At 45.6% G+C, this 23333-nt stretch overlaps 1 protein-coding gene across 1 annotated transcript in view; it reads left to right on the forward strand.

The window, feature by feature from the left end:
* Window positions 1-435: 435 nt before the first annotated feature.
* The window catches only part of Parp1 (Poly-(ADP-ribose) polymerase), a 52059-nt gene continuing 29161 nt past the window's right edge, over window positions 436-23333 (forward strand). Inside the window, exons 1-12 of the mRNA XM_089560649.1 lie at window positions 436-577; window positions 3293-3434; window positions 4468-4577; window positions 5683-5816; window positions 6835-6906; window positions 9005-9101; window positions 14024-14140; window positions 17395-17477; window positions 18350-18472; window positions 19248-19328; window positions 19858-20015; window positions 21023-21168. Coding sequence (XP_089416775.1) covers window positions 464-577; window positions 3293-3434; window positions 4468-4577; window positions 5683-5816; window positions 6835-6906; window positions 9005-9101; window positions 14024-14140; window positions 17395-17477; window positions 18350-18472; window positions 19248-19328; window positions 19858-20015; window positions 21023-21168 — 1377 coding nt within the window. The 5' untranslated portion in view covers window positions 436-463. The remainder of the gene's footprint in view (window positions 578-3292; window positions 3435-4467; window positions 4578-5682; window positions 5817-6834; window positions 6907-9004; window positions 9102-14023; window positions 14141-17394; window positions 17478-18349; window positions 18473-19247; window positions 19329-19857; window positions 20016-21022; window positions 21169-23333) is intronic.

Here is a 23333-nt window from a genome sequence, read left to right on the forward strand (position 1 = left end):
TAATAATAGTTAAGAATGCCGCGTAAATATGCAACGTTCGAGATGCAAGTCGGCGAAGGCTAGCCGGCCTGAGGCAGCCACGTGGTCGCAGCTTTCGCGCGCTTTGTGCGAATCCTGTAGCCTCGTCCCAGGTAGCGCGGAGGGGCCGCGTTTTCGCTGAAAATAACACAAAATAACCGCGTTCTCCTCAAATAACCCGAATTTGTCTACACCGCAATTTTTTAAAAGCAAAAGCAAAAACTCTTGTGGGCACTGATCTTACCGAATTTCTCAAACGCTGCGAGCTCGCGACAACCGCCGACTGCGTGCGAGACTGCGCGAGACTTTTTGTTTATGCGCGGTTGTTTTGGGTGCCTGGCTAGCGGCGGCGAAAGCGCGGTGCGGTGCTGTAGGCCCCAGTCACATTTCACGGCCTTCGTGAAAAGAATATTTCGCTGCTCTGCGCCTCGCAACCAAAGGCGAGATGGCTGAAGACCTTCCCTACATGGCTGAATACGCCAAAAGCGGCCGTTCTTCTTGCAAGGGCTGCAAATCCAAGATCGAAAACGCCGAGCTGCGCCTCGCTGTCATGGTTCAGGTAAGGCCTCGGAGACACCGAAAGGGGAACCGGCGTTTTGGGATGAAAACTGTGAAGTGCTGAGTCTCGGCGCGGCAGAGATAGCTTGTTCGATGCCCGAGCGATGCCCCCAAAGCTCGCTGATAAGTTGTCATCCTCACACCTTTTGTTTGTTCCGTGCACTCTTCATTGGCCTTGCTGACGGGCGGGCCGTTCTTTTGCGCACCGCACCAACGCGCCGACCCCGATTGCGAGCTGTCCGACGCGTTTTGTCCATGTGAGGGTGGTAGGGCTTGCGATGCAAGCGGCTAGCTCAACGTTATGTCAGAGAAGCTCATCTTGAAGGCGTTACTGGCTTTCCAAGGCCGCGAGCCGGATTCCGCGGGAGTTTTCGCGCGCGAAACGAGAATGCGGCTGTAGGCAGTTGTATTTTTATCGCGTGACGCGCGCGCTTGGCTAGCGCGTCGGAGCTGTCGAGTTGCCGGGTGCGAGCCGAGTTCGCTTGACGTATTTACATTCTCATAGTCCTTGCTGTGATCGGAATAAACCGAACAAAACACCGCGCTCTTGTGTAGTACAATACCCGGCTCTTCCGTAGTACAGTGCGTGCGAACGCTGGAAGCACTCGAGTTGAACGCCGATCTTTCCGCCGGCGCGACTAACCGCTTGATCGCTGCGGTTGCCGAATATTTCACCGAAGAAAGATAAATGCGTGTCTTGTTGGAAGTGAAGAGGAGAAACTCTGACCTTTGTCGTCTTCACTTGCTGATGTGCAGTAAAGGTGTAAAGATTTTGTAGCTGCCCGCCTATCACGTGTCGTTTCGTTGGGCTGTGCGCCAGGTGCAGTTAAAACTGGTCGCGTTTCAGAAGTAACGGGATAACCGACTAGCGGCGAGTTATTTGTAGCGAAGCGCCGTAGCACAGAGCAACTTGTCCGTGGTGTTATACAGTTTGTAAAGCTGGTAAACTTGTCGTCATAAAAAAAAAAAAAAGTTGCTCGTGCGAAATCCACTGACGAGTGCTTCTTCGTATATTTTCTTCTAACGAGGCATTGATGCATGTAGCTGGAAAGCTGGGATGAGCAGAGAAGGAATCGTCCATTTTGTTTAGATCGTGCTAACTGAAGTTCCTTTTTTAGTAGTACGTTGCCTGGACTGCATCTGTAATTTTTTTGTCATATTAAAGATTTTACAAAAGTTCATTTCGTGCTCTTTCGATCGCATTTTGTGTTCAGGCCTCAATACGGAAGAATGAGGTCTTGAAAAATAAATCTTCTTTCCTGGAACAACCACTGACCAAATATTGTTCTGTCTTTAGCAGCAGTTCAGTGTAGGGCTTTTAGTTTTTTTGTGGCATGGTAAGACGCATACAAACGTGTTTGTGTTTGTCTTACCGTGTCGGCGTTAAAAATAGTTGGTACACAAAAAATGAGTGTGCAACTTAGCGTGTATATAAAACAGCATATTGGTTCCCAATGATGTGCAGTGGCTTTATGTTGCATGAGTAATTACCTGTTGCCCTCTTCTACTAGAAAACCAAAGTTTCTGCCTACATTGTGTTACTGTGATGCTTTCTAAAGTATTTTCTTTAAATAACTTCTACACTGCCTCAGATGTACGCTTTGGCTGTGGTATTCAGTGAGCTTTGCATGTGGGCTACCACGAATTCTAAGGATCCTCTTCTGTCAGGCTCCTTGTGTTATTGGATATGTGGGCACGATTGCTTATTGCAATTTGCTTAGCATATACAATGCTAGAAGTCTCTTCCCTCTGGTACCTTTAAAGGTAGAGGCGTCAGATTTTTGGATGCATATTCTTGTGTTTGGAGTGATGCACTGGACAATGGTATACATGAGTCACGAGGTGCACTTCACTTACAGCAGCTGAATAATTTGTAACTGCGAAGGCAAGATAACCGGTGGTCCCTAAGGGTAACGGGGTGGACTCCAAGGGAAGGCAAGCGTAGCAGGGTGCGGCAGAAAGTTAGGTGCGTGGATGAGATTAAGAAGTTTGTGGAGATAGGGTGGCCACAGACATGGGAGAAGTTTTCGTTCTGCAGTTGGCTTAGCCAGGCTGATGATGATGATGATGATCTTTTCACATGTTGTTTTGGTTTCGATTTCAAAAGCCAAAACTCCAGTTGTTGAGATACAAGATGTGTTCAGGTCACACAAGGCATGCAGGAACTGCCATATAATCGCTGCTTGTTCATTTTTGTCACTCCAACTCTCGAGCAGGCCTGCATAAGAGTTGATGTGAATTAAAACGAGCAGTGACCATGCTGCATTTTTGTATGCCTCACGTAACCTGAACGCGTCTTTTACGTCACAGCTATCATTTGGCTGTTGAAACCAAAACTGAAATGATGTGTGAAAAAAAAAATCCAAGTACGGATTAGTCATCGCTTGTTTGCGCAATCCACGTGGCTGTCTGTTTTCTAATGTGCTGTGCATCATTCTAAAGAAAGGAAATGCAATTAAATTTTTGGTATGTCTAATTCTTTCAAAATACACAATGATTGTCACTTCAACAATTCATACAAAAGTTGAAACAGTGGACAATTTTTTCCATTTGCATGGCGCTTGCAATTCAACAGTGCTTTGTATCTGGCGTTTATGCTGTATGTTAAGCAATACTTATCTAGCCGTCATTCTTCCACCAAGTCACTGTGATGTTACTTTGTGCTTTGCCTCTACTTTATTCACGTGCTTGGTACCCTTGGGTTTCTCCTGTGCAGTCTCCCATGTTTGATGGAAAGACGCCCAACTGGTACCACTTCATGTGCTTCTTTGCCAAGCAACGACCAAAGTCCGTTGGTGACATCGACAAATTTGGCACGCTGCGGTATGAGGACCAAAAACGCATCCAGGAGAAGATTGGTGAGCAACTATGGGCATGGCTGTGCCTAGGCACACCATATTTTTGGGTGCCTGTTTTTTGTTTGTTTGGAATGGTGTGCGAAACAATAGTGCTCCTGAGTCACGACATAGAATTCACCTACGCCAGCTAAATAATTTATAATCTATTATAATTCTTTTGCCGTTTCATTTCGCTTTCAACGACTGAATGATGGTTGTGACGTAACAGCTGATTTGGGGTCGCGTGAGTTATGCAGTAACTGCAACATAATCGCTGCTTATTAATTTTTTGTCATTCTAACTCCTGGGCTGGCTTGCACTAAAATTGGTGCGAATTAAAGTGAACAAAGTAGTGATCATACTGCACTTTTTGCGCCTCACGTGGAAAAACGTTTGTTTCGAATAGAAATGGTAAATGGCATCTGAAATGGTTAAGTGTGCTCAAATTATGAGTGGGCGGTCAGTCTGGCCATAGATTTTTGTTTGCACTAAGAGCACTGATAGTGCAAGCCTTGTCTACTTTAAAAATAAAACAAAATGTGCTGCCTTCTCCTTCGTGTTGAGCTGAGTGAAAGCACACGTATTCTTGGAGCAGTGGCGCCATCTATTGCTTAAAAGCTGATTGAGTACCTGATGGAAGTAGACTTCAAAAAATGGAGGGTGTTCGTTTTGCCTGCTTAGCCACAGGGGGCACTGTGATTTTTGTGACTAAGTTCTACATTTCTGGGCAGGCGTAGCTTTACACTCAACATTTTTGAAGAAAGCAAGCAGGCAGTGTCAGAGTTTATTGTTAGACAAAACTTCGCCGTTTAAGAAATCGGTCATGTGAAATTTGTTTAAGGATCAGTGGCAGCTAGTGGGTTTGTACTATGTGCTAAAAATATGCTGCCATGCAGCTCTTTGTCTTTGCTTAAGTGTCACAGAAAGTTTGTCTTGGTGATTTGGTGCTTAATACAGCAATGATCGCCAAGAAGGTTTCAGCTTGTTTTGTTGACGATGTCCGACTGTCATTGCCGAGTGTTCTTTTCACATTACTTGTTGCATTCTTTTGCAGAAAGCAAGCTGGAAGCTGGCACAACTGCAGAAGACCTGAAAGACTTTGCGACTGAGTACGCCAAGTCTGGCAAGAGCACCTGCAAAGGCTGCAACGAAAAGATTGCTAAAGTGAGTAAAGTAGCCGACCACCCTGGCTGCACTTGCATTCTAGCAGTGTTGACGAATGGTGAGGGCATGTAATTTTGTCCCATGTCCTGAAGGTGTGCACTAAATTAGTTCTTAGGGGCTGTTTGACTTAAATGAAAAGCTTTTTGGTAACAAACGAGACTTGTTGAGAGTCTGTTCTTTGGGAGCCATCTGTAGAGCTTTATAGTGAAAGCTGTGGAGCCTCTTCCTGGTTTTCACGTCGGTGTAGTAGTAGTAGTAGTAGTAGTAGTAGTAGTAGTAGTAGTAGTAGTAGTAGTAGTAGTAGTAGTAGTACTGGTGCGTGATGACTGTGAATGGAGGAGGGCCTGACGAGAGTGGAGAAAGGGTAACCGAAGTGCAGTAGTTACCACCGGAACCTTCCAAAGGGTGATTACCATGGAAGAAAGATTGGTTTATTGGTTTATTGGGGTTTAACGTCCCAAAGCAACTTATGCTATGAGGGACGCCGTAGTGGAGGGCTCCGGAAATTTCGACCACCTGAGGTTCTCTTAACGTGCACTGACATCGCACAGCACACGGGCCTCTAGAATTTCTCCTCCATCGAAATTCATCCGCTGCGGCCAGGATGGGCGTGGCGAGTGGAGGATTGGGCAGTGAGAAGGTGGTTGCCACAAGAAGAATTCGGAGTGGTTACAGTGGAAGGACGACGGAAAGTAAACTCGTGATACACAGTGGTAACTGCCCTGTCGTTTTTTTTCTTTTAGTTCTTAAAGTTTGCCAAATTGCTAAAAAATTCTGTGCACATCCGAGTTGGGGCTACCCTGAAATGTCAGGATATCTGCTTGGACTTTATCTGTCTTGTGAACGTTACGTATATGTGCTGTAACATCATTATCCTCAACCTTGTTGCAGTGTATCTGTGAGCTGCTGAAGGCTGCTGTATTTCTCAAAAGAATGCATCAAGTAATATTACTGATAATATTACCTTGAGCAGTCAGAAGGATCTGAATGCTGCGACCAGTTTGCCACTAATGCTAATACCATGAATGCCCTCTGCGAACGGTCTAAGCCATGTACGCTATCGACCCCGATAACAAAAGAAGTTTCGTTTTTCTGTTTTCTCAAGGGAGAGGTGAGGATCTCCAAGAATGACTACGACAGCGGCTATGCCAAGATGCGAGGTGCCATCCCCATGTGGTTCCATGTTGACTGCTTTGTCCAGAAGCGCGATGAACTCGACTACACACTGGGTGCTGACAGGTAACTGTCTATGGATGATGCCGTGTGCCTCTAATACAAATTCAAGCGTATTAAGGATTCATTTTGATCTTTTCAAATTGGCGTTGTGATAATGTCTTCAAGAATTCACTTTTAATGGCATTGTTCCTGAAGTCACAAACTGGTGTTGCATTGTAAAACAAAAGGAAAAGGTACGCAGGCTTTGATTTTACAGCTTACCTGCGGTCTTTGTTGGTTTAGTGTCTGAAATATGAAAGGACAATATTATTTGGAGCAGTAATGGTATGTGTCACTCATAGCCTCAATTGCTGTGGGACGTTAAACCCCCATAAACTAGCAGTTATGGTATCTAAAATCGTTTTTTGTGACAACTTGAAAATTTCTAGTTGTCGTGACGTGATTATGTGGTGCATCGATTCGGCCGGAATTTCTTTGGAGGAGAAATTCTAGAGGCCCGTGTACTGTGCGATGTCAGTGCACGTTAAAGAACCCCAGGTGGTCGAAATTTCCGGAGCCCTTCACTACGGCGTCTCTCATAGCCTCAGTCGCTTTGGGACGTTAAACCCCATAAAACCAAACCAAACCATCAATTCATGTCAGCATTATACTTGACATTGTGATTTCAGCTTCTGTGGTGTGAAAAGCCCTTTTTCTTGTCAAATCTTTAGTCCCTTGACTGAAAAACTAAAAAAAAAAAGGCTGTTTATCGCATTTAACAAATGGAAATAATTGCAAAGGACCTTACTATTTGACTACGGTAATAAAATAAAGTAGTTGGAAGTTTTTCTAGGGTCCGTTTATTGCCCAGGTGCTTTCAGTATGTGCAGTCAGCTTGGTCTAGCTTGAAACAAGAGGCTAATATTTCAATGGGGGGGGGTTCTGAGTTAATGCTCATGCCTTGCTACTTGGCACCAAATTGAAAAGAAGTGCATGCATTCACATTTCTGGTTTGATAAACGTGTCTTTAGAGGCCATTGCGGTTTGTTGCGTTGATTGAAGGTTGTGAACTGTGGGAATGCAAAGGGTTGTGATGTGTCAGCCTTCCAGGGTTCATGTCGCTGGGTGTCGATGACCAGAAGATGCTCAAGGAAAAGCTGAAGAAACAGGAGAGGTGCGTGGAAGTTTTTGTTTTCTTCTGCGTTTGTAAAAGTTTGTGTCGGTCACTAGATGAAATTCTTTTAAGAAAATGTTGATGATTCATGGGGTGATACAGTAGCTCTCTGGTTTAACCTTTTACCGATGCCAGCAGTGTGTTCAGTGCCCAGCTAGAGCATGCTGTTCTCCCAACTGACCCTCGTGCGATTCACCATTTAGCTCCGGTTTTTGCTTTTTGTCCTCTCTGGCCTGTGCATGTGCCTAAGGGGGACTTGATAATGGCATATGGTGCAATCTGTTTCAATTGAGGGGGTCGTGCATGGTTTCACATCTCTTCATCACCTGTGAAGTCACGCTGTGGCAAGGGCTGTCACTTCAGAATTTCTGTTCTTCATGTAAAAGATAGCACTGCTTTAGTAGTATTATCAATTACTAGACACGTTGCAAGGGGGCACGATTGTTAGGGCTCTGTATGTCCCCGTTCGTACGGGGCTGCGGAAGGAGAATGCGAAAAGTGAAGCTGCTGCGAGGCGAACTATGTTTTCCCTGAGCTTGGAATAGCTACCTCTTGTTAGCTGTCTAGCCAACAGTCTTGTAGTGTTCACGTTATGTATAGAGCATGCTGGAGCATAAAATGGTACATTGAACTCCCCAGTGCCGAGTGGTGCCCGCTCTGATGGCATTCGGCAGGCTTTACCGCACTACGCCTGTGACTGGGGGTGGTGCGGCAAGCGTTCGCACTACGGCTCGTTTTTATCTCTCATGCGCCAACAGCACCCACCCGTCGCAGTGCCGCGGAACCACTGGTGTGGATAGTTGTAGCCTTACATTGATGAATTATCGCAAAGTAACGCAGCGGATAAAACAAAAGAGGACAACACTGGCAGTAGTGCTACCATCTGTGTTTCTGTCCTTCGTCTTGTCTGTTGCGTTACTCTGCGCCGGTTCATCAAATCATCAGGTTCTTCAAACATCGTTAGATGATTAGGAGTGTGGACAAAATGCCCTGAAAGGGCTTGACGGGGTCTGTGTTAAAGTACGGGTAGCCAACTAACCCAGCAGCAAAGGTTGTTGTACTGTTGCAGTAACCGACCTGTGCTCATGTTGGTTTGTCACGGAGGTGCTGAAAGTGGTAATATTTTTCTCCCTGGTGCACGTTTTTTATGCGACACAGCTGTAATGCAGGGAAGCCATCTTAGATGGTGCTTGGCCTTCCATCGTTGCATGCTGGCGGTGCTTTGTGGTGAAGTCATCCTTACTGCACTTTTTTCTCTGTGGCCTCCGGAATCATCGCCTTTGAAACTGTGCTAAAACTCTGGTTTCCCAAGTTGCCGTCCCTTCACTAACTAAATTGCGCCGCATTCTTTTCCGAAATTTTATGCAGTCGAGTACGGATGATTTGAACCAAGATATATCGCATTATTGTTTGTATTCGAACGTTCGGAACATTCCCATGAAAATTCTATGCGAATGTATCGCATGAGTGTTTGTGTTTAACAAACCCACATTCAGCAGTACATTCAGTATATCGAATGGCACGCAGTGGTCCCTGTAACGGCACTTCCGCGATCATTAACATGTACCTAGCCGGTTCAGTTGCACGGCCTTGGACACGGTGCAGGGCTAGTGTCGAAAAACCATGTGACTAGGTTAACGTGGCGTGTGTTTGCGGGTAGCCTTCAGTCTGTCATACTCATTATCCGTTTGATCACCACTGTAATGGGAAGCCAACACTCGATACACTGAATAGACTTTTTTGGCACGGAAGCACTACTTCACTAGCAAAGCTGCAAAAGCCAGGGCATGTGTGAATCCTCGACATTTGACGGAGTGTCAGCGGCGGAGGCCTTGCGAAGCTGCTCCATCAACGCAAGGAACCGGTACCGGTTTCGCAATCCACTTCAAGTTTGGTGATATATCTTAGATCGACTGTATTAGGAATGTCAGCTATGTCGAAAAATCTTAAGACTTTTTACCTGTTCGCTGTAATGAGATTCGACTGGTATTGCTTCCGAGGTCGCCCCCTTAAGCTTCCATACTGGATTTGTGCTCTTCTTAAGCTGATGCTCATTTATGATGAAGAAAAAAGGAAATTTCGTGCCTTGGTTTTTCAGGAAGCGGAAGCCAAAGGATGCGGACACTGTTGATGGGCCATCCGCAGCGAAGCAGCCGAAGAAAGAGGTGGACGTTGAAGAGGAGAAGGCGCTCAAGGTAGAAGAAGAGACATCTTAGTTGGTCTCTCGTGCACCCTTGTGCTCGGAGGCATGGATAATCACAGCTTTCCGCTGTAGTTTCGGAGTGCCAAAGGGGATCACCTGGTGCGCACTCTAGACTTTAATAACCGTGCTGTAGCTTCTTGCGCTTAGATTAACAGAACCATCACGCTTTCTAGCGCGGACCTTGCTTTCTTGAGCTTTCATTGGACGACGCGGTTTACAGCCATGACGCTGATGACCTTTGTGTCTCCAGTGATGCATGGAAGTGTGGCCAGAAGTTCATTTCGCTGCGAAGTAGCGGGTTAGAACAGCCAGCCTTCATACCTCATGCATATGGGGCATACTTGCTTCTACGAAAAGCATATCCCTTTGAAACGTGAAGAGCTGCGCGTTCTTCTGTGCAAGCGCCGTAGAATAGTCGGGCTTTGATTGACGAGTTGGCTAAGTGCAGAGTAAAGGTGGCAATAAAAAAGTTTAGAAAATTAAAGTTGGTTTTGAAAAAAAGTTGGAGGACATGTTCAGAGAAGTGGTTTTGGAACAGAAGTTTTATTTGTTGTTGGTGTAATCCTCTTGCCAAAGGCCCTTGGGCATGCAAAAATTTAAAGGAAAGTATGTCGTGCTGCTTGGCTTTAAAAGGATAGACTCTCCTATGTTCCAAAATTTTATGAGAAAATTTTGTCTGGTGTGCAGTGGTTAGAAAGTGTCGCACGTTTCCTGCTGTTAGCGGCAGAAAAGTCCACTCAAAGCTTGTTGCCAGCTTGCGTACCTTGCTTTACTGAGGGGGCTTTTAGGAAGCCCGAGCACCCCATTTCAGTTCTGCTTCATGATATCGAATGCAGCTGTTTTTTTTTTTTATTAAATTTCGAGCAGCCTTTTCTTTTTGTAGAAAGGTTGCGTGTGATCAATGGCGAGGAGGGAGCCAACGATTTTTCACCTTTCTCGCATGACATTTTTTTCTGTGTTTCTTTTCGTTCTCTGGAATGCATTCTGTTTGTGACGGGTAGGGCATCTACTGTGTGTTTTTGACTGCTGGCTTTTGTGGGTGAAGGGTTTTCCACGGGGTTCTTTCCCGAGAGCTTGCAGATTTTTCTCTCCTACGTTCACGTGTGTTGTGTGATCTCTGTCCTTGTTTTCTTGAGTTCTTTTTTTTCCTCTGCCTCGATTTATTTTCATTGCACGCAGTGGTTATTTTAAAATTTTTTCTGGACACTTTTCTTTTTCTTGGTCTTTCTTGTGGTGTGCATGTTGTTTCTTTTGAATTTGTGGTACCATATTGGGATTCGTATTTTCTTTTCTCTGTTCTCTGAGTGTCATGGGACTGTTCTGTGTGTGTTGATTTCTCATCACCTTTTTTTTTTCATTGCCGTTCGGCATCATTCCTCTGTGTTGTTTCTTTTTCTAGACTCCAACTCTTTCTCTGCATCCTTGCATGACTTTGCTCTGGTTCTTAATAAAAGTAGTCTCTACAGGGCGTGTAGCGGTCTCTGTGTCTCTTTCTTTGGCTTTCTTTGAATTCTGCTGGAGTATTTATTTAGTTGCACCTAGCTATATTGAGTTGTGAAGGTTTACACGATCTTCATCTGTCCACACAGTCTCAAAAATGAATGCTCGGTGGTACTTCAAACTGGGGATGGAAAATTGAAAAAGCAATGGTGTTGTACTGGAGTATAGATGCATTCAGTTTTAGAAAATTTATTGATGAACGGCTTGCCAATAGTATTGAAGCTGTACTTCTGCAGTGGTGGACAAAGGAACAACTGATTTTAAATGGTCTTCTTTGGTGAAATTTTCACAATTTTAAGTCACTGTCTTGTTCCTATGAAGTCAATGGCCAGCTCATTCACAAGCTTAGTATGCCATGCAAAAGGGAACATTGCGCACACGATTTTGCAGCACTAATTAGTACAGTAGCATCTCGACCATGCGAATCTCATGGGGTCGTGTGAAATATTTGTAGCATTTAAAACAAACAAAAGTTTGCATGCAGAATTTATGCTGATCTGTTTTCGGCTGATGGGATTACTTACGGCTGCACATCACTGATTTGCGACGATGTTGCTGTGCTCAGCGTATACCGCGCAACTAGTGGTCACTGCGTTGGCAATGTAAGTACTACTCAGTACTCGATGGTGTGGTCGCGGCCCACAATTTGTAGCATCCGCAGTGGGCCGGGGGGTTGTTCGTAACATCTGAATTTCTGCCCATTTCACGGAATGCACTCTGGCCAGGGCATTTTATGAATTCATATCAACTGGAATTGTGTCATCGAGATTGTGCTGTAAATATCATTCGGCTGTACCAATATTTTCCTTTCACAAGATGTTGCTAGATTTTTGGAAGTCTCGGGTGAGGTGTAGCATCTGCACGAGGAAAAGCGCATAAGATGTGCGTGTTAGCTTCATGGTTTCATCTTGGAATGACTAACACAGTGTCTGAAACTGGATGAGTGAAGCTGCATCATGCACTGACGGTGGCAGCTGAGTTTTCATTTCTTTGGCTGTGTCATTGTGTAAAGATTAGTATTGCAAGTCTGTCAAACACTTGCACGAAGGAAGCCTATGCGTGCAAGTCTTTAAACTTTCACAAACTGTCATCCATCTTGAGTGGGGAACTACACTGCATGCCATTGTAATTTTCCTTTGGACGGCAGGTTGGGCCTTTTAGAATTACACATAAGTCATTTTGGTGGTAATCTCTTCAAGTTGCACAGACCATTTTGTATGTACAAGGCCCAAAACAACTGTGATAAACCTACTGTCCAGGTTAACTAGACACAGATGCAATAAAAATTTCTTAATTATTTTTAGCGCTAGGTTACTTGATACAGCTTTCATAGAGAGTTGAAACTGACAGAATGCTCTGTGTTGACTCTTGTTAATTCGAACTTGAAGAAGACTGAAATTTTGTTCAAATTGTGTGGAATTCAAATTAAGGAGAGTCTTTTTATTGAAGCTTCTTTAGTGTGCAAGAGACCAAAGGCTCTGTGTGAATAAACTGAGTATTTGTTTGCTGATCTAAGTGTGGTGCCTTGTGCAGCATCCATTCAAGGTATTAACTTTTTTTTAGATCATTCAGAACAAACCATTTTTAGCGTGCTCATGCTAGGCAGGTACCGGGCTTCATTGGTGCTTTCCATGAAGTTATTCCTTGCACATAGTGCGAAATTGATTGCTTCATATCATGAATAAAAACATGGTTGATCGATTGGTAAGATAAGAAAGATCCATCCTACTTTATTGGAAGTAAAGCCTCAGCCTAAAAGAAAAGAAATGCTGTGGCTTACATTTCTGCGTACATCTGGCGAAGTGTGACGTATCAGATTCCAAAGATGAAACAAACGATATCAACTGGAATAATAAGTGCAGAAATGGTCCTTCACGCATTGCGCGGAAAAAATGCATGAAAACAGAACAAAAAGAGGTAATAAATGCTTACGTTACATAACCAATTTGGGATGTTCATATGTGGGATATATTTTAATTGAGGAGTAGTTGAAAAGTTTGAAATGAACAACCCCTCTCTGTAAGGACTCTCTGCAGAGGGCATATGTATTGCTACAGCCATTAGGATTATTTAAACTAAGGACTTTTGATAGTTTTTGTCTTTCACTGCAGTTATCTTGGGCACATACTTAACTGTTCACACGGCAGAGGTGTTTTAGGGATGCTGTAGTTCTGCCATTATGTATGACGAAGCGACTGTGAACATCCCGTGAAGTTTGGGTCGTTTTCCCATTCTCCCAAGATGTCACCGGCCATATGCCAAAGTGTTGTGAATGTGAATGTCACGTGACATTTTTCCACACTAACAGTAGTAGCTTGGATAGAAGTTTGTGTTAGGTTAATGGTTAGGGTGAGGCGATAAAGGTGTTGTTTTGTTTCTGCTTCTGTTTCTGCTTCTCTGCTTGGCTGTATACAATGTTGGGAGCAGTCGGAACTTACAGAGGAGCTATTCATTTGGACAAGAAGGCAAAGTTTCTTCTCAATGTGTTGTTCTCGTATAGCTTGAATGTGTGTATCTCCTTCAGATGCTGTCTGTACAAAAGGTGTAGTGTGTAGTAATGTGGCTGGTACTATATTAAAGTGCCAAAAAAGTGCCAAATTGTCTTCAGAACCATTTCAAGCCAGGCATGCAAAATGAAGTCAGATATTTGGTTTTAAGATGGATGCCTCCCTATATTACGGCAGCTCTGGTACGATTCCAGTTTTGTTTGTTTTGCAAAGGATGAATGCTCTGAAATGCTTAAAATATGCTGATTTGTTTGCAAAATAGGTTGTTATGACAGCAATCAATCAAAAGCAATGTGGAGTTGCAATGGGATATGGACAGATGGAATTTTTTTTTCTTTCTGAAATCTTGGCATGACCCTGAAGAAAATATGAAAATTTTAACTCTCTCCTCTTTGGATAATGATTCTCACCAGAAGGGTAGGTATATTCCTGAACTGTATGCTAAGATTTCTCTTCTGTGTTTTTTCTTACTGGGAATTGGTTGCTCTTAATTTTCTGAAAGTCACAGCAGTTTTCATGAGAAAACATGAACATGGGGATCCGGTGGGACAGAAAACAAAATCAGTAGTAGTCGCTGCTAGATTACTGCCAGTAACATGAGGTCAAGGACATTTTGGTGAACTTGCATTTCTCAACTGGTGTTTTCAGTGTGGAACTCGACATCAAAGCTAAAGAGCTTGCTTTTCCGTGCTGGGGAAGTTTCCTGCATTGAAATGCATGGCATGTTCTTTGTGTGCAAGTTTTTAATCGCTCAAGGACTTTTTGTTGGGTTTTGGTTACATGTGAGTCATGTTTCTCCGCACACGATATGCTTTCAGCGATAAAAGCCTGCTGGATGTGAGACAGGGCTGAGGAATGCGATTATGGCTGACTTTTATTGTGATTTCCTTGTTCTATCTGTCTGCAGAAACAATCTGACCGTGTGTTCAAGCTTCGTGGTGACCTGCAGAAGAATCTCACCAAGAAAGAGCTGCAAGAACTCCTGGAGTTCAATGAACTGGACATACCTCCTGGGGAGAGCCGGGTACGGTACAGATGATTTTTATCTTTAGAGTTCAGATCTTTAACTCTTTCGTTACTATGGGAAAAATGACTTTTTGTAGGTCTCAGACAGAATTTTTTCCTGCAAAATATGTTAGGTGTGAAAAAGCGTAATGAGCATGAAAATGATGGCAATAGCATGTGCTTTCTGATGACGTTGATTTCAACAATGTTATGGCGAAAGAATTGGGAAGCACACAGCAAAATTGTATTGACTAGATAATCTTTTAAAAAAATGCTAAAACATTTTGGAACGTACAAAATGTTTGATTTGCTTTAAACTGGCCACTAAAATTTTGAAATCATTACTCAGATTTTTACCTACCAATTTTTTTTCTGTCACTACATGAAAAAAGGCAGTTTCTCAGTGTCCTTGATATAAATTGTGCACTCCGAACAAAAAATTTTTCACATGAAATGTAATGCATCCAGATATAGTTCTATAAATGTGCTTTTCGACATCATCAATTTGAGCTAACAATGTTCTTGAGCAAGCCAAAAAAATTTGCAGAACCACAAAAACTATATCTGCCATACCACTTGTTATGACCTACTCAAATGAAAATGAAAGAGAGTGATGTGAAACCTCGTTATAGCGAATAAGCAAAAAATCATAAAATATTTCAATATCCGTAATTTGTGACATAAATTTTGCCAAAAACTCGTGCTGGAGAAGCAAAATTTAATCAGCGAAAGAACGGCAACTGGGAGATACCTCTTCCTTAGCTTTAGCACTATTTCAAAGCCGCTCGTGGCGATTGCGGAGGCCACAAAAAACTGAGTGGCAAACGCCAATTAGGTTGGCTTCCCCGCAAAGCCTTGCAGCACGTGGAGGTGGTATGTCAAACGCCAGCTAGGGTGGCTTCTTTGCATTATAGCGGTGTATCATAAAAAGATGGGACACCAGGACATAAGCTTATCGCTGTTTTCACCACCTCCGCTCCTTGGCAGTCAACGTAAGCAGAAGATGGCTGCTGGAAAGCTACGACAGCCGACCGTGTCGCTGGTTCAGGAGCACAATGTATGGATGCGAGAGACGCAAACGTGTGCCGACCACCTGCTTACCAGCTGTTATCGCTGCTATATCTTCTGTGGCGCTGTTGACAAAGCGAGATGAAGCATGAACTGTTGCATGAAATGCCACTCCACCACCAGTTAGCCTTGTAGTGAGGCAAAGCCTGCTGCCTGCCATCCTAGAAGCCATAGTTTGGGGCTCAACAGTTGGATGTATCCGTTTTATGGCAAACTGCGTTCGATATATAAAGTAAGAAATGCATGTGTTTGGCGAAAATATTTAGGAATAGTTAGGAATGGCCAGTACTTCGCAATATACCGTATTTACTCGCATAATAGGCGCACTTTTTTTCCAGAAAATCCGGCTCAAAGTTCGGGGTGCGCCTATTACGCGGGGTAAAATTTCCGGAAATTTTTCGACTCGCAAAATTGAACATACCGCATAAACGCACTCGTGTACGGCCGCACCCCGTTTTCCCGAAGAAAATATCTAAAAAAAAAAAAGTGTAAGGGCCGCACCGAAACTTTCCACGACCCGCGCGGGAATAGCCTTTGAAATGCACGCGTCGAGGCCTCCGCGATCAGCTCCGGCTGCGCGCAATGGGCGCTTGATCGCGGAGGCTACACACGCGCAAAGGAGCTTCCAGACGCCGCCCATGAAGGGCGCCCAAGGCCAAGCTTATCATCATCATCAATGTTTTCTTCCGCCGCGAGCGTTCACTATCCATATCGCCATCAGCATCACCAGCTCGTTTTTTTTTTTTTTTGTTGCTATCAAGTGCCGGGATCTGCGGTAGCTCGTAGTTCATCATGGTTTGTGGCTTTGCCGCCGAGCGTAGCTGTTTTAGCTCGACGGGCAAGCACCTGAATAGCTACACGTCTTGGAGTTTGCTCTCGAACACGGCAAGCGTGCGGCAGGTCGGAAACTCGACGTGGCCGAGAAGTGCGGCAGTTGCGTCTGTGGCGTGCCTAAATTTTCGTACGCGACTCCAGGCGCCGAGGTTTTCGTGGGCCTAAGTCGGGAACGTTTCCGGCTGGAGATGAAACTTTCCAAACAGACGTTTAAAGTGAGCATCCCTGAAAACTGTATGCGGCTGTTCTACGCGATGTCGTTGTACGTGCTGTGGGTCCGCAGCAGTTGCAACGGCAGCAGCACTAGTAGGGACTAGTAGTCAGTTCAGCAAAAACTTTGTTAAAATAAAGATTGGGGGTGGGGAGTGGCGAGGCGTCGGCTTACAATCGTGTAAATACAGTATTGATCACAGTGTCAAGTTCGGGGTGCGCCTATTATGCGCGGAAATAAAAAAATCTGATTTTTCGCGACAAAACTAGGGGTGCGCCTATTATGCGAGTAAATACGGTATTTAGGAACAGTTAGGAATGGTCAATAATTCGCGATATCCCTCTTTGTAGTACCTTTTCCCAGAGGGCCTTTAGGGTATTTGAATAAATAAATATCCTTGTTCGTTATAACGAGGTTTGACTAAACTACTTGAAAATGCGCCACAGTGCTTTGCTCTTACAAGAAACTATTCCGAAAGATGTTCCGGAAAACATCCACAGCTTTCACGAACAGCTTTGAACTATTACAGAGCGTCAATCTGAGGTGGGTGCCCTGATTTCTACGGGGCCTGAAGTCCATTCTTTTAATGGCAGATGTAAGTAAATCTTGCCCTTATGACGTCGAGGCCCTACGGAAACCAGGGATATCATTCATGATATCAGTGCGATGCGTAAAAATCAAAATCGGACGATGCAACATCATTAGAGTCACTGCTGCATGATGCATCAAAAAAATTTTTCTGCGGATGCAGCAGAATCGCGTGAAGCAAGATTTTTCTGAGAGTGCTCCGTCCCTGTGGCTGACACTCTCTGGTGGGCACACTCCGGCAGAATCTGAACTTCAAGGTCATAAAAAAAATTGCCACCTTCCGGGAAAAATTCAAGCTATGCTAGAAACGGAAGTAGAATGTCTAAACAACCCACTAGATGGCGCACCAAGTCCATGGCGGCCACGGTAACCCTGAAACCGTGCTTCGAATCCTTTGATGACCGGTGGTCAATGCATAGTGGCATGGTAACGAAAGAGTTTTTTAGCTCCCGTTCCTGCATTCAGCTGCATCGCTGTTGCCTCGGCGTAACCGAGAAAATGAGGAGCACAGAGGAGGACGACGAAAGAGCGAATCCAGAGCATTCACAGTGCGTGATGTTCTGCTCGTGCAGATCTTGGACCTTCTGTCGGACAGCATGGCCTTCGGGGTCTGCAAGCGATGCCCAGAGTGCAACGAAGGACAGCTCAAGCTCAAGTGAGTACCACTCTGTCCCTCTGTTCTCGGTTCGGAATTTTTCCCAGCACTAAAGGCTTACTGGCAGAGCTGACCAAGTTTTGGCAGCATTTATGGTGCATCTGGAAGCTGTCCGAGAGACTGGTCAAAACTTGTTCAATGACTGGTCATTAGGCCGCCAGTGATATGTCATAAAATAAACTGTGAAATCAAGCTGGTCATCTGTTGAGGCAACTATTGAGTTTCTGGTTGCGAGAACGAACCAGCATTGTCCTGGCCTTGGGCCCATCAATGTCAGCGTACATTTTGGAGAGGCAGTGGTGTGATGTACAGCTTGTTGCGCCCCTTCTGTTCGTCGTCTTTGTGTCGTTCTATCAAAGTTGGAGCTGCCATTGCAAAAATGCTCTACCAACTAGCGCCTCTCGACGGTTTATTGTACAGTTTGTGTCCAATAAGGAAATCTTGGAGTAAGAAGGAATTCTGGGACATTGCAGTCTGAAAAGGACGATGCTGGCAGCGATGAGCATGAGATCATCAGCCTGAGTACACCCACTGCAGGGCAAAGGCCTCTCCCATGTCTCTCCAGTTAACCCTGTCCTTCGCCAGCTGCGGCCACAGTATCCCCGCAAACTTCTTAATCTCATCCGCCCACCTAACTTTCTGCCGCCCCCTGAAACGCCTGCCTTCTCTCGGAATCCACACCGTTACCCTTAAGGACCAGCGGCTATCTTGTCTTCGCATTACAAGCCCTGCCCAAGCCCATTTCTTCCTCTTGCTGTGCTGAAACCTGACTGTGTTGCTTCTATCTGTTTGATGCTTAGTTCTGCTGTTGGCTTTGGGATGGGCCCCTAACTTCTTTTCTTTTCTTTTTTTTTTCCTTTTTTGCCGAGCAGGACCCATGGGTATGCCTGCACGGGTAACCTGAGTGGGTGGACCAAGTGCTCCTACGTGACCCTGGATCCCCCACGGGTGCCATTCAAGGTTCCCCAGGAGTTCAAGGAGACCTACCCTTTCCTGTGAGTTGCCTGTCTTTCCTTAAGTGGTCTATCTTGAGTGGTAAGAGGCACGCTGGGAAGAAAGTTAATATTTTTGATTAGAACTGCCATTTTATATGACGCCGGAGAGGCTAAAGCTGGCAGTTCAAATGAATCGGAGGTTCAAACGAAGTGACATTGAATTGACAAGATTCCACTATGCTTTTGTCTTCATTTGCCATCTTAAAGTGGCATTGTCTTCAGACCCTTGACTTTGAGTTTATCTTGCTAACTGCCATGCGGGCCTCTGATGTGGTGTCCTGGTTCTTTAACTGCAGAAGTCTAACTGCACGGCACATTATATGCATAGCATTTAAAAGATCTTTTGGAGCGTTCATTTTTTTTTTTTTTCTTCAGCTCTTCTCTGAAAGGCTCTGTCCTATGCCGCTTAGGCTTGTCTGTATCAACATATATGTCACAAAACATGCATTCATGGCTCTCGTTAATGACCTCTCCAAGACCTGAGAGTACCTTTTTTTTTTGATCAAGTGGTTTCAGTAACTCTGGTTTTAAGCACGTAGCATGTGCGCACCTGGGCGAAGTCCATTGCTGCTTTATCATTTGCCTTCAGATCATTGCTGCCGTTGTTATCTCAAGCACTGGTCTGTTGATGTGAAAATGGTCGTCGTACCATTTGCACTGGTTAGTGCAGATTAGGTTGTACAGTGTAGGGGAAAACAATGAGAGTAATGGTGATCACGGAAGTTTCGAGTTTCCACCTTGGCAGAATCAGAGACCCCTCTCCTTTCGTTTGCAGCAATAGCTACAAGGCAGCCGTGAAGAAGCGCATCTTCCCCAAGAACCTGCCCAAGCCCACGGAGGCATCGACATCGTCCAAGTGAGTCGCTTGCTTTCATCCCGAGCGTTGTAGCTTTGCCATTCTTGGCAACGGCGACCAGAGGTAGAGAGTGCGGGGGAGCTCGGAGAGGTGCAGCATGGAACCTGAATGTGTGAACGGCGTTGTAATAAAGAAGCACAAATCCTTTTTCTGGAGTAAAACAATGAAGCTGCGTGCATTGCATTTTCAGAAGTATGCCAACTTTTTGTTGTCAATAGTTGGCTCCCTCCCCAACCTTTTCTGTGGTTGCTGTCCCGCGTGATGTGTGCTATGCCGCATACTAATGTTCCGGCCGTGTACGATAGTGCCATCAGGATTGTGCCATTGTGAGTTCATTTCCACCTGCTGTGCAATGGTTTTAGGTTAAAAATGTATGTCGCAAAAAGTTTTCTTTAAAAAATCTGCTGCAGCTGTGCTGCCTTGAAAAGAGACATGTTTCTTGTTGCCGCCTAAGCTTTTGTGTCTGTTGCGAGTGGAAAAAAAATTTCACACTGTTCTGAGACCACACTTTCTCTCCCCCACGTTTCAGTGGAGGCATTGGCAAGCAGCGGCCACTGGATGGCTTGGAAGTGGTCTTTGGCAAGACCACAACGCCGGTGGAGGAGCTCAAGAAGAAGCTGACCCCCCTCGGGGCCAAGGTGGCTTCCAAGGTGTCCGACAAGACCCTCTGCCTCATCTCAACCGCTGGCAAGTTTTCCTCTGTTGCTTGTGCTGTCGTTCTAGGTTTGGCTGTTTTTTTTTGTTCTTCTTCCGCCTTTTTTCTTCTGGTGTAGGTAATAGTTGCACACATTACGAGTGGTCTGTTATTTATTCGAGCTTGCTTAGTTTGTTCTAACTGCCGGTTTTTTTGTTTTTTTTTTAACTGACGCTTCGGTCCTGTCAGTATAAGGTGTGTATTAAAAGGGCTCCCGTTAATTTGTAGTCCACATAATTGAAATTGTCAGTTCTCTTCAGAGTTTGAATTATTGAGCGTTGGCTGTGTCAACTTCACGGGTTAGCATTTGGTGACTGGTACATAGTCCAATTTCTGTAACAGCCACTTAGTAAGTAGTAACAACCGTTAACAGCCATTAACTGGCGGTTGGTGGTAATTAATGGCTGTTCGCAGTTGTTATTACTTACTAAGTGGCTGTTACTGAAATTGCACTGTCTACTTGCCATTATAAGGATTTGGTGGAGTGTGTCATTTGCCTTCACTTGTTTCAATTAAGGATAGCTGTTCATGTCTGGGAGGATTTGATGCACTGTGTCATTTGCCTTCACTTGTTTCAATTAAGGATAGCTGTTCATGTCTGGGAGGATTTGATGCACTGTGTCATTTGCCTTCACTTGTTTCAATTAAGGATAGCTGTTCATGTCTGGGAGGATTTGATGCACTGTGTCATTTGCCTTCACTTGTTTCAATTAAGGATAGGTGTTCCTGTCTGGGGGGGGAAAAAAAAGGTGCTGATTGCAGAATTGCTAACAGGAGTTCTTCTGTAATCTTTATGAAGTGAAGCTTGATACAATAGATTCGCTGACAGCTGCATTCATTGCTGTCTTCTTTAATCTGTTGTTGCATTGTGGTGGCCATTTTATCCTTGGATGCTTTGGGCCTGAGGGCACATGCAAATGAATGAAACCCTTTGCCAGAGGAGGTGTGACATTTTCAGGATGTCCGAACTTCCTCTGCCTTCCTTTCTCGTTCTCTGCAGACGAGGTGAAGAAGAAGAGCAAGCGTGTCAAGGAAGCGGAGACGTTCAACGTGCACGTTGTGTCCGAAAACTTCGTGGACTCTCTTGCAAGTGGGGGCCCGGCCACAGACGTCGACCAGTTCAAGCTGGCACCCTGGGGTGGCGATGTGAGTGCAATCTGCGAATCAGCTGGATCAATGTGGTTTTGGGACAAGAGTCCATGGTGTGGCAGCGTTGCTTTGTTTTTAGCCGACTGCAGCCGACAGGGACTGCTTTGTTTTGTGTCTGTGTTTGTGGCTCAGTGAACAAGCTACCGTATTTTCGCGATTCTAAGCACCCTCCCTATTTTTGGAAAAAAATTAGTGAAAAAAAACTTTGCATGCGAATCTAAGCACCCCCTTTTTTGCGCGGAAGAGAGCGTTGCCGAGGTCGCCAAGTGCACTTGCTCTCTTTTCGTCGAGCCTGTGAGCCTGTGCAGTCGGAGTCCCGAGGAGGCACGGCCTGCGCGTTGTTGTTGTGACTGAGAGAAGGATGAAAAGGAAATTGCACAGGCCTGCCGACTGGCTCGAGCCAAGTGCAGATAGAGGAGAGTTAAGAGATCAGAGGAAAGATAAAGAGAAAAGATAAGACGCGCGTTGCAGCAACAAATGCGTCCGCTGGAGCCAATGCTGCTGAAAAAACAGATAAGCGGGTGAGGCTGCGCTGCTCGCCGAAGCGAGGACAGCGGCGTCCACGGCGCTTTTTGTGTTGCTGCGTTCCCACACTACAAGACAGATGGCGGCACAGAACTGTCTACAGCTATTTTTCTTTTGAATGTTTCCTAAATAAAATGTTTTTTCTCGCGCCCGTTTCATCGAGATTTCGCCGCGAAAAGAGGGGCCCGGGGGGGGGGGGTCAGTTTAGATTTTTCGAATCTAAGCACCCCCTCTCACTTTGGGCATCGCGATCGTGAAAAAAAGGGGGTGCTTAGAATCGAGTAAATACGGTAAGTGCTGGTGATTGCGTAGAACTTGAACTAATGCTAATGCTTTGGTCTTGTCACGAAGTGTAATAGAAGAATGCCCTGTAATTTGAACTTCGCATAATTCAAGCAAAGTCTTGGTCCGCTTCGATATTGCATGGTGTGTAGGGTCCAAATCAATGCCAGTTGTCTACAGTGGCAAGTATCTAGTTTGAACTCAGCTTGCACAGCTTTGGCTCACACGTGCTTTGCTTTGTTCAGCACCCATGTTGTCAGGAAACTGTGCCGTTGTGACGTGGACCCCAGAACATGCTGGGCTGCTCAAGAACCTGCAGCTCGGGGTTACTGCGGGGTCCGACATGAAGACACCACGCTCCTTTGGGGCAGGGCATAGATAGTACAAGGCCCTGTACAGTAAAGGAGCGCACAGATGAGGAGGCGGGCTTGTTCTGCCTTGTTGTGGGCTTTATAACTGGATATTGTCAGCTGTGTTCGATGCGTCTGTTGTCTGGCTTGTGTTCTGTCCGCTGCCTCGGTTTTACCGACTCGTCGGTTTCTGGTTACGGAGAAACCAGGTCCGCGTGGAGGTTTAAAGTGGCCAGGGTCTGAGGACACGGCGCCTCGGGGACGGCCTTGTGGGATGCCGGGAAATGGAGGCCTAGTACGACCTCATAAGAGTCTGGCAAAAACAGTCGATGTTGTGGAGTACCGGTGGAGTAGGCCCGGGCACATCTCACCCTAAGCCACGTTCCTGGTTAGTGGCCCAGTCGCCCGGCCTTGAACACTCTCTCCTCAGTAGGAGAAGAGCAAGCTAGGGGAGGAAATAAGTGCATGGATGGTTGGTAGGAAGCACAGATGGGTCCCCATGGAGTGTGTCAGATCCGAGGCCGAGGGCCGGTGGTGCCGTGTAGGCTGACCAACTGGGGCCTCTACTGGCCGGACCCATCACACATACTTCTGGAGTCTGAAAAACCGCGAAAAGCACTCGACGGCGAGTAGCCGGCAGGTGGGAAAAGCCTCCTAGTGTCGTGGAGGAGCCCCAGGTAGCTACTGACCCCGTGTTAGGTTTTCCTGTCTCCGACGGTCGGAGCTCGTTGCGTTTGGTGGGTGGTCGGGCATCCCGTGAGTGGGGCCGCACCATTGGGCAATCTCGATGCTCTCCCTGCCCTGGCCAGGCAGCCCAGCAATGGAGTCGAGACAATCGAAGGACCTGAACAAAAACCTCACTGTCCCCATTCCCAACCGTTGTCCCAACCCATTCCCTACAACCACTTTTCATATCCATCTTCCCTTCACTTCCGCTACTTTCCAGGGGAGATCAGGGGAGTCTCCCCGGGTCCGCTCCCCCGGCTGTGGGCCGCTATAGTAGCT

This window comes from Amblyomma mixtum, chromosome 9 (genome assembly GCF_055824585.1).
Source record: "Amblyomma mixtum isolate Tamu chromosome 9, ASM5582458v1, whole genome shotgun sequence".
Classification (NCBI taxonomy): domain Eukaryota; kingdom Metazoa; phylum Arthropoda; class Arachnida; order Ixodida; family Ixodidae; genus Amblyomma; species Amblyomma mixtum.